We start from the raw sequence: 11,485 nt of genomic DNA on the forward strand, positions 1-11,485 counted from the left end.
GGCAGCTGTCAAGATAGTGTATCTCATCCTTTATTGTAAAAGCATTTGTAATGATAATTTACCTCCATCATTCGCCTTTTAAATCCTGTAGTAGTTTCACTTTGCAAAATACTAATACTAAGAGCCCTCTTTGTCCTGGTTGAGCTGAGAGTTACCTTAACTGTTGCGAGATGCTGTACTTTCCTCTTTTGAAATGCACAGTCATTTATTCCTTGCCAACATGCCAAAAACATCATAATGAAATAATCACCATTACCATAGTCATCACAGTCACAGTTTGTGCCACTCTCCATTTACTTTAAAGAGGACCAGCAGTCATACCGACTGTGCACACTTGGAGCACATGCACTCAGAGCACGCAACACGCCGCTACATACAGGTATACTGGCACACCAACACACACCCTCCCACACCCTCCCACACCCTCCCACACACTCTCACACACTCTCACACATTCTCACACACTCTCACACACTCTCACACACTCTCACACTTTCTCCTGACTGTCTGGCCCACAGTCACTTAACAGTTTAGAGGTCTATGCATGTCACATTCTTAACATCAGAGCCTGCTGAATGCTGCTTCATGCCTGAATCTGGAGCTCTGGAAAAAAACTGTCAAAAAAAGGTAAATCAAACAAACAAAAAACAAACAAAATACCTGCTGCTGGTAATTTCACTCAGGCACATTATCGTAACAAAACACCAAAAAAAACACAAATATAAAAGGAAAGATGAAAGTTGTGATAAATGGGAAATTGTGCAAGAAATGGTTCCCATATCTACTCTCCCCGTTGGAGTGAAGGAATAAAGAACACTTTTGGAACAAGCATAGTCACCTATTTGGCCCGAAAATAACACTCAAATCCTATATAAAACAAGTTAAAATGACACAAAAGACACTCAAAAGACAAAGAACACACAGTCAGAACACATCAGTAACTGTCACAGACAAACTGAGACTGCGGTCTTGTGTCTACAGACAGACAACACCGGCTGAGCTGATATTAGAAGGATGCTGCAGTGTTATGCTTGCAGTCCTACAGGTTTAACAGTTGAAAGGACTCTGTCAGAGGATAAAAATGGAAGGTTGCTGCAGGCGTAACTTTGTTCCCTTTGACACGAGTAACATTACATACAAGATATGCAGTAATAAAGTGTGTAACTCTGCTGGAAAGTGTTAAGAGTTGCATCAACACAGTGATTCAAACACTCTGACGTAATGCTCCTCTAAATTTGAGGTGTGTCCAACTGTACACGCCCTCACATACACACATGTGCAAACACACACACACACACACACACACACACACACACACACACCACAGGCCAATGGTGGTACATCTACAAGAGAAAACAAAGGACAAAATGTACATGTAATCTACATCAGGAATACAATCACTTTAGAGCACATATTAGACTATCAAATGCACCCAACCCCTTTAACCGTTCTGTCTGCATGATGTTTGGTTCTGTTGTGGCCATTTAGATTTGTCCCACTGCACCCATACAAGCTGCCACAGAAGTCCAAACAGTATTAACCCAGTGTTAATGTTTTCCTAATATACGTGCATAAAGTATTTAACAATATTATGTATGTTTATGGTGGGATTCTTTTTCCCAAACAGTGTCTTTAAACACAACACTCGCCCCAGGAGTGTCATGTCGAAATGCAACAGTGATCCGAAGTACCTGGCCAATCGAAGCAACATCTCCCAGTGTGTTAATTGAAATCCCAGGTTAGACAGCTTACGCAGAAGTCCTCCAGAAGTCAACAATAAAGGGAATTCAATTACAGTATATTCTTCTGTCATCAAAGGGCGTCCTATAATGGATGGTGTCAGCTCCTAAGGCTGATACAGAATCTGTGGAGGTATTGGGAAAGTATATGTGAGCCCGTGAGGTGAACAGCTACCGGAGGAAATTTGATCGTAGCAGTTTAGCTAGGCACGCAGGTCAAACAGGGATCCCCATGCGAAGCTTCTTCTTCTTCACCGTTTTCAGGCCAGTGAGCCGTCGAACGTCATCCTCATCCGACTCATCCATTTCATCGTCTGCTGAGAAAAGGATCTGAAGGACAGGAAAGTGAGGTGAATATTAGTGGGAGGCTGGTTCATGGAGTCTATCACAATATCACAGTATTCTGGTTGACTTTCCATCGACTGACTTTTTCCACTTCCAATGAGGATACGATGTAAATCTCCAAGAATCTGCTGTGACTAATAAAAAACGTCCAGCCATTTAGTAATTCACTTCCATAAGGTTGGTGGTCTAAAGAGACAGACTTTAAAAAATGGAAACATATCAAGCTCAAATAAGAGCTGTGATTCTTTTTCCATGCTGTTACCTAATGTGTACAAATAAATGAATGTTCATTGTGTTTATGTAGTATTTTTCAGCTGCCTTGACCTTTGACAATCCTTCAGCCTCATGTGGAGAATCAGCATTGCATGTAAAGGCCTTTAATAAATTGATCAATCAGTTAATCCAACTAATGTGTGTGAAACAAGAGATAAAAATTCCTCTAATGTTTTCCCTTCATAATAATTCAGTAATATGCCTCTAATCCTCAAAAGCAAAAGTATGCTAATCAAGAGAGTACACTATACAGTAAACATTACGTAAATGTATAGATTAACGTCTTTAGTATCTCTTGTACTGTGTCTTTGTATATGAGGTAATGCTGTCACTTTACTAAATAAGTCAGTAAGTGGAACTAGTGGTTATTCTATTTTGATAATCAACATAAGCTGATGCTGCATTTCAGCCTAATCACAACAGTAGGACGAAAAAGACACGAGCCAGCCAGGAGTCGAACCTAGAATCTTCTGATCCGTAGTCAGACGCGTTATCCATTGCGCCACTGGCCCGCTGTAGACTCACTCTGCTGCTGAAACAATAAATGTGTCCCAGCCCATCCCATCCCCCCCACTGCACAGCACTCTGCTGAAAGCGCACTCAGGCCAGCTGCAGCACGCACACACGTGGTGAAACAAACCGTGACGCTGGCTTTTGTCTTCACTGCTTTGATCATTCAAATGTAATAATGTCTTGAAAAGCAACTTCACATTCCGTTTTATGATCTAAAAACTAATGTGGCTACTGACTACAAAACGAGTGTTTATAACAGAATGAAGACCTGATTTCAGAAATAAAGTCTAAACAGCAGTTGTATATTTTTGTTGTCTGTTGTAAAATAAAAATGAAACTTGGCTTTCCACTTTCGTGATGACTTAATTAATAAAAAAGCAGAACTGCCTTGAAGGCTGTGCTGTGGCACTTTTGTTCCTTCGTGAACAGGAAGTCACTGAACTTGTGTTTTCACAACCTTTGACACAACTTGATCTTGATGTTGTTTTTACTAAAAGTTAAATGTCCCCAAAATAGATGATGAATCCACAATTTAAAGCAGCAACAACAAACTTGCTTTTTGTGTCCATTCTGGGGGCCCCTGTGGACAAAAGCAGTAGTGTTTCCATATCCTCGTTCGATTTCAAGAGTTATTTGAGCAAATCCGAGCTGGTGGCAGACATTAGGAATAACTATATAGAAACAGCCTATAAATAGGCTTCTTGCTGATGCTCTTATGTGCTTATGTAGGTCATACAGAGGCATTAGTATTAAATTGAGACTGTTTCATGACTGGTTAAAATCTCCCTGCAGTAGGTTCAAGGACAGAACGCAGAAACATGGCCAAAGGGTATCTGGTTTTGATTACGGCCGTCATTTGACTAACCTAAAAAATCTTGGTTGACTGGCCATGGACAGTGATTATCTTGTGTTTGCTATACCCAGCCCAACATAGTGATACCGGCCAATGGATCAACACAACAATGTGAAAATGTATTCACGAGCCAGCTGGGTGGCAAACCAAGGATCTTCTGATTCAAAGTCAGACGTGTTATCTATTGTGCCACGGCCCGCTGTGTTGTGCCACCCTCAGAAAACAGAAATCAGCAGCTAAAATCCACCTGCATACCTGATCACTTCCTCTTGACCTCTGTCTGACCTATACTCTGCCTCATTATCTGACCACAGGAAGAACAATATCACATGTTGAACAGCTTATTCAACAGGAGTTTAAAGGGCAGTGCAGCATGTTTGAGTTATGAATAAACATTACCATTCATTACCAGCTGCTATCAACGCTAACAAGCAGGTGATCACTGTTTCTTTAAATGGATTTTATTGATAACCTTTTTTAATTGCATATTTTTCTAAATGTTGGATAAATCAGTATTTACAGCCTATTAAAGACAGTTTTGGACTAAATTACAAAGAAACAATAGCAAGGACATAAAATAAGCAAGTAAAAAGGTTAGCATAAAAAGTCTGCTGCAGTGGCCAGATTCAACTCCCTTGAACCCGTTCTGTCTCTCCCCTTTTCCTCTCACTGTTCAGCTGTACCTATCAATAACTTATTATGTGTCAAGAGTGCTGGATGTAGTAGTTTAGATTTAGACCAGACTTGTGTTATGACTTTGTGTGTTATGTGGGAATGTGAATAGTGTGTGTGACGCAGAGCTCTGCGTTGGGCTCATCTGCTTTACAAGCTTATGAAGTAACTGGGAACCTTGATCTAGCCAGCTATAACAGCTTTAAGGCATCTCTCTCTTCTGACCGTGGGTGTGCTGAATTAATACCAAGAGTAAGTTTGTCCATAACAGGGTGCCAGTCAGCAGTGGAGACCAGGAACCACAGACAGTCAAAAGAATACGTCATTAGCTTTGTTTCAGAAGCTCAGAAGTGGGATTTTGGAGTAAAGAAACATTTGGGAGAGGCAACTTCTGTGCCAATGGACATTCGATGACAACTTCAACTGTTTGTGTGTTTTATGAACAAAAACGGATTCTGTCTTCAGTGAGACTTACCTCTGACTCTGAGTCATCATGGGACAGGGCTCTTCTGTAGCGCACCTTGCTGTTCCCCCGTGAGTCCTCCTCTCTCTCCTCCAGCTTTGCTTTTGTCTTGTGCTTCTTCATTAGGAAATTATCCACCACCCAGAACATGAGGGCCTAAATGAAACAAAACAAATACTGTGATGTATTATGTTTCCCGATGGGGAATCAACAGAAGTGATTTTTATATTATCCACCAAAACTGTGAAGATTTGTTTTATGTTCAAACACACACAAGATGATAGCCATTATATGAACAAACAGGGATGATTTAGGTACCCAATAACAGAACCTCACAAGACACGTGGTGTTCGTGTTGCAAGAGCTGTAAAATCAAAGAAAAACACATAGTAACAGCAGACTTACGTTGACGAAGAACGGAACGATGAGCATGACGATGGCCAGTTCCAGGTCGGGATTCTCTATGGGGTTGAGGAGAGCCAGCTGCGACATACACAACAACACGCAAACAAGCACAGTCATAAGCATACACAGCAACACAGACAGCACACTTAGCCATAAGCCTTTGACACACTACAAGACTTACAAAGTTGAGAGATCTCTGTACTGTTCACGCTACGCAACTTTCAGTAAACTTTTGTAATTTGCTGATCAGCAACACGGGATCACACACTTTCACAACCCGTCTGACTGGAGTCATTAATAACACCAGTAATAACAAGCACAATACACGAAGGCCAACCATTTAGAGCATACTGCCATTTGAAACTCTTGAGTAGAATAAGCTCATAATTAGCCTGACATTATTAAACCATTTATCAAACTAATAACTAACAGCAGTCAATGTCAATGACAACATTATATTACTTTAATAGTTACCTTGTGTTTGTGTAGTTTAACAATTCCTAACGTGTCTATAAAAACACAAGTTAAAGGCTGTTATTTGTCCACAGTCTTGTCAATTTGGTATCAATATAATCCATAAAAATAAACTGTATTCTCTACAAACTTGTCATTTTGTTGCCTCCATTGTAGCTGCGCTCCTTCAGTGGGGAAAGGGGGATCATTTCAAAAATGAAGATTTCTCAAAATAAGTGCTGTTTTTTTTGTTTTTTTTTATCTAAAACGCTCAGAGTAACTACTGTGATATTACATTTATAGGTAGTGGCACGGTTTCAGCCAGTGTTTCTGCAGACCACTAATAGGTACAGAGAGTGACACTTGACACTGACGTCTACCAACGGCAAAGAATAGTCCCCCACAGATGTCCCTGGTGGTTAGGATTCGGCGCTCTCACCACCGCGGCCCGGGTTTGATTCCCAGTCAGGGAACTCCTTATTATGTTCGTCTTCAGCACATTGGATAACAGGGAGTAGTATTTGAGATGCACATGCACTCAGATATGAGGCAATAAACATTCACACTATTGGTTTCACACTAATGTGCCAACAAAAGGCAGGGACTCCACTTACACATGGATGTTGACATCGCAGGAATGAAAATACTTTTTTCCCCGCAAATATTTTATGATGAAGGAAATGCATTCAACACCCTTCATGAAGTTCAAGGACACATACAATGTTTTTGGCAAGTAATACTGAATATAAACAAACTTTTGCTTGTTTTACATAAAAACTACAAAGGTCACCTTTAAAGGGATATATAACTGTACTTGTAGACAAGGATTTCAAAAGACGATGAGCAATTAAGGGCCTGTTTAATGAAGATTGATGAGTAGGTTTTCTGAGTAGTTTTGTGCTTAATCCTGGCTTTCTGGTCCCACCATGATCGTTTGATTTATTAAAAACTAGTGATCACCTGTCATGGTAACTACACTGTAGAGCAGGGGTCTCCAAGAGAGTTCGCCGCCGAGCATGTTCTGTAATCTCAATCTTTGATATTTTTAACACTTCCAATGAAGTGTATTTGGGTTCAATTATGTCAACACATTCAAATACATTACAAACATGTTTTAATTTTATGTTTTTAATCAAAAAAGTATATTGAGAGTTGAAACCATGCTCCCCTATTACAGTTTTTTATGATTGTTTACACACTAAAATAAAAATTTCCAGATAATTTGCGAAATTCTACTCCAAGGAGCAAAACACCTCCACAGATTATTCACTGTTTATATCAGTTGATTTCTCATAAGATCCTTCAGTGTTAAAACCAAAACCAGAGAAGAAATAACTTCCACAACTGCAGTTTCAGTTCAAACTGCAGCAATCAAATTGATTCAAAAATACAAAACCCTGTATATGAAAATGACTTCAGGTGAAAATACACATCATTATTCTACTGAAACCATCAATTTAACATGAATGCTTGTCAAATATACGGAGTAGCTTTCCTGACAATTTTCTCTCGTTTTATAAGTCACTCTCAAAAAGGTTGGAGACCCCTGCTGTATAGAAACTATAATAACCACCTCATCTTTTGTGTGTGAAGAAAAATGTATTTACCATTCCTGCAGGAAGTATAAAGGATTTAGTAGCATCTAGCAGTGATGTTACAGATTTCAACTAACTGAACGCTGCTTGCGTCTGAAAATACGGTGGCTGTGAAACTCTCGGAAGGCCGGAAATGGCTCATATTACAGTAATCAATGAGCATGCATGACATGAAGGTAATTTAATTAGTTTGATATTTTATAGGAGGTAAATGGCTCTGATGAGGGCACATTGATCACTTTGTTTTTTCAAATTATATTAATGGGCACTAATTTCACCTGCTATTTTTTCAAATTGTTACACTTTCTTTCTCACCTTCTTCCACTGGGGAATGAGGAGGACCAGCATGATGAGGACTTTTTCAAACATCATAATGAGGATGTAGAGGATACACTGGCCCAACCATGCTGTGCACTGCACTGGCTCTCCTACACACACAGACACACAGACACACACACACACAGACACACACACACACAGACACACACAGACACACACAGACACAAAAAAAAAAAAAGGGATTCAAATATCTAGCACAGGTCATTATTAGATTTCACTGCTTCAGATTCACACAAACTGTTTTGACAAACAACACTGGCCAAGTAAGAAATGACAGTGCAGCACATTGAGGGCAGCTACTGCCCTCCATTGGGCATTGCAGGCATTTTAGGAATGTGCTGGAACTCCCACTTTACCACTCACCGTATTCTCCAAAACGCAGGGAGTCCCACTGCCTCCACTCTACAATAGCACTGACGGCTCTCACCCCAGCATAGATCAGCAACATGCCCAGAGAAGCATCCAACAGGAAGTTAATGAGGTATCTGGGACAGAAAAATGGATGGAATTTAAAACTGGAGTTCCCTGCATTTCAACACTGTTTCTTGAAAATCTATCTGTAACATGCAGAATCAGGGTGCTCTGATGAGAAAGGTCAAATACGGGATTAACTCACAGTGAGCAGGGATCCTCCTCTGTGAGGTCTGACAAATAGACATTAGCAAAGTGGATAAACAGCATCCCAATGGCCTGTTTTGAGGTGTCCAGGAACCTGCAGAGAGACGGGACAGTTGATATGCTTTTGAGGCACTCCAGCAGGATTCATTTCATGCCTTTGCAGAGAAATAAATTTAAGCTGGCTCAGCTGCTTTACCAGATCCTCCAGGGTCTCCTCTCATGTTTTGGCTCCCTGAAGCGTTTCACTGTGGAGGAGAGAAGAGTGTGTCACAAAGATAGTGGGATTTTACTACATATCAGTCATACAAACACAGAAGAATCAATCAGACAGAATCTCCTTTGTTTTCATTTCAACCAAGTTATAACCATCATGTGAGTCAAAGCTCCAATGAGCATTTTAATGGTTTTTGTCCAACTGAAAGTCTTGGTTTGTACCGACACATTTATAGCTTGTAAATTAGACTATACATCCCCTTTTTGTGCAATAAACCATCAAATGCTTTGTTGGTCACAGAGGAAGCAGAAGTAGTGGACAAGAACATGACCTAAAACTGATCTGCAGTGGCAATATGATAGTATGTGCAAACTACTGTATGTGCCAATGTGATTGCTACTCTGGGGTGCCAGTGATGTGCATTTTATAAGTCCTCACTTCAATTATTCTCTCTCTGGGTTTTATGCAAGAAGGCTCCACACTGAAAGCAGTGACATGTCCAACACAAATAAAGGTCTTGCTGTTCTTCACAATAGCGACTTGTTTTCGATGTCACTGCCCTCCTCTTTTAACTGCTATCACACAGAGCTGCATGAGAAGGGAGTCTTACCACATTATGATATCACTAATTTACTTTTCTAACATCAGACACAGGCTCTAAAGGATTTATTCGAGGCTGTGCTACCTCAGCTGGACCATAACTTCTACACAAGCCATTTAACTCACAGAGAACACATCAATCTCACTTCTCAAAACTCGCACTGAATACTGTAGTGTTGCCCAAACATTTACTCAAGGCTTTTTGTGTTTTTCATGCGGACAAGTTATACTGCAAGCTATGACCTCAGTTTCTGCTAAGTGTAACTTCAGACTAAACACACCCTGTGTGCAGCTGGGTGTGATGAGAACACAGGCGGAGGCCTTCTCCTTCTGCTCAGAGAGCTGCCTCAAGCAAAAAAAAAAAAAAAAAGCAGAAAAATGCAGATCATTCCTCGCTGCTACGAGTCTGCTGGGACACACAAAACTGAGACTGCTCTCATTAGGTCATGCAGCTGTCAGTGGTGTGCCAGACACTGACTGAATGGAACCACAGCTAAACCCTAAACTCTAAATATATGTTCTGCTGCCCAACTTTCATATACAGCCATCTTAGCCAGAAATGGAAACAGACCTGTGAAGGCAGAAATGAAACAAGAAGGAACTAAGTAGACAACATTTGTGAAAAATCGTTTATGTTTGTGCAATGTAATGTGATTCTGAAATGCACACACCGGTTTCTACAAAACAATCTCAGGGAAGAGAAACAGTTTGTGAAGCAGCTGCAGGGTCACGTGTGGGAATGTACCTTACTTTGCAAAACTTATTCTGAAAACATTGTGGACCGTTTTTGTCTGGAAATATACCCAAGTGAATTGAAGCTGCAAGTGCTTATTGCAATTTGAGACACACATAATCAGTGTGAGCATTCAGTACTCCCCTGTCACTTCTCCCTTAACTTCATGTTTTCTTTTGTTTACATACTCTGGCTTCCACCTGGAAGATAAAATCCTTATGAGATAAGTACAGCAGTTCCCTGTTAGGATTCTTTCATGGCTGAGATTTAATCTGAGAGACACAGAATAGATATTAGGTGGCAGGAAAGGTCAAACATGTGGCAGGAAGTGTAAAGAGTGCACAGCTTTTATCACAACCACAGCAAATAACTTCAACAAAGAAGTCACCAGCTGTAATGTTACACTGAAGTTAAACCCCTGGAATTTAGTTTCACAAGAGACAGAAAGCCTTTCTATATTACTTGTTTTTGCTTTATCCTGTTTCAGACTCGGGCCTGACCCTGCCAGCTGAGATCAATGTCTCATTTGATTAACCGGGTGATGCTATTGGATAATTGTCCAGTTCCGTCAGCAGCTGGAGTCAGATATCTAACTAGCACACAGCTGACCTCTGGCAATACTCACACATCAGCGTGCTGAACGCCACCACAGCGAGAAGTCCTTGCAGAAAAATCCCAAACGAGTCCATCAAGGCGCCGTTCTCACACCCTCGGTTATCAGTGCCTGGCGTCGGGCTGGAGGACACCGACGTGTTGGTTAGGGACACAGCGGGCAGCCCTGCTCCCCCGGGACCTGCCAGTGCCACGTCTCCGAGCTGGGACAGCATGTTGACACCACTAACAGTATCCATGGGACAGAAGGGCTGGACGAGACTAACTAATAAAGTCGACAGCGGTGGCTTCTCACACAGACTCTACGCGTTTCCCAGTCCTCTCCAGCAGTTGTTGGTCAGCTAATGGATCTGTTAAACTGGACAGTCTTCGATGAAAGATGGTGGCATCCTCTTTCCCCACTCGCACTCATTCTCCTGCTTCAAGCATCCATACAGCCATAGCTGTTTCTGTCATGAGAGAAGTAAAGTCGTACTAGCTAGAAGTTACAATAACGCACTACGTAGCTATGATTTGATTCGTTCACACACTTTGAAATCCAGCAGCAACATGAAACATCATTAGCTGCTTCAGAAGGAGCAGTGAAACCTTTCTGTCTCGACCTGGAATCTGCGAGCTAACATTAGTACGTTAACAACACAACACCAGCGAAACCTGCGTCAAACACACACTTCAAACTTATGTTAGGTGTGTCGTACAGCGCGGGTCAGTCAGTGAGACGTCTAATTTCACCGACAGTCAGACGTCCATAGTGGGGGAGAGGAAAAAAGATGCAGCGGCTGAGATGCTATCATCACCCACCTAGCTAGCCCCCAAGCTAACTCCTCAGTGGCTTTAAGCTAACGCTAGCATAGCACACCTGTAGTTTCTCTCAGGTGGTGGGAACAGCGCGAGCACCGGTCGCTCGTGACTTTAACGCCTGTTTAAAAACAACTCGTCTGTATTAAAAATAAATGATTTCAATATTCACAGGTCACGGTTCACGTTCACCCAGCTGCTTCCCTGCCCAGCAGTGCCCACTCATGTTGACAGACGCTGTGTCATGTGACCTGCGTAAC

At 41.4% G+C, this 11,485-nt stretch overlaps 1 protein-coding gene and 1 non-coding gene across 3 annotated transcripts; both read right to left on the bottom strand.

The window, feature by feature from the left end:
• Positions 1-14: 14 nt before the first annotated feature.
• stimate (STIM activating enhance) lies at positions 15-11,469 on the bottom strand. 2 transcript variants are annotated; one of them, XM_051416509.1, is made up of 8 exons: positions 10,441-11,469; positions 8,465-8,513; positions 8,267-8,362; positions 8,014-8,135; positions 7,627-7,739; positions 5,264-5,341; positions 4,871-5,014; positions 15-2,069 (listed from the first exon to the last, which is right to left on the bottom strand). In XM_051416509.1, exons 1-8 carry the CDS (start codon positions 10,664-10,666, stop codon positions 1,956-1,958), a joined length of 942 nt encoding a protein of 313 aa, XP_051272469.1. In that variant the 5' UTR covers positions 10,667-11,469; the 3' UTR covers positions 15-1,955. The 2 variants fall into 2 exon arrangements, with proteins under 2 accessions (XP_051272469.1, XP_051272468.1); XM_051416508.1 differs by having other exon boundaries at positions 5,264-5,356.
• Positions 2,797-2,869, bottom strand: trnar-acg (transfer RNA arginine (anticodon ACG)). Its single transcript has one exon. It is a non-coding gene; the product is annotated as a tRNA-Arg (tRNA).
• Positions 11,470-11,485: the final 16 nt, after the last annotated feature.

The sequence above is a fragment of the Dicentrarchus labrax genome, unplaced genomic scaffold (genome assembly GCF_905237075.1).
Source record: "Dicentrarchus labrax unplaced genomic scaffold, dlabrax2021, whole genome shotgun sequence".
Taxonomy (NCBI): Eukaryota; Metazoa; Chordata; class Actinopteri; family Moronidae; genus Dicentrarchus; species Dicentrarchus labrax.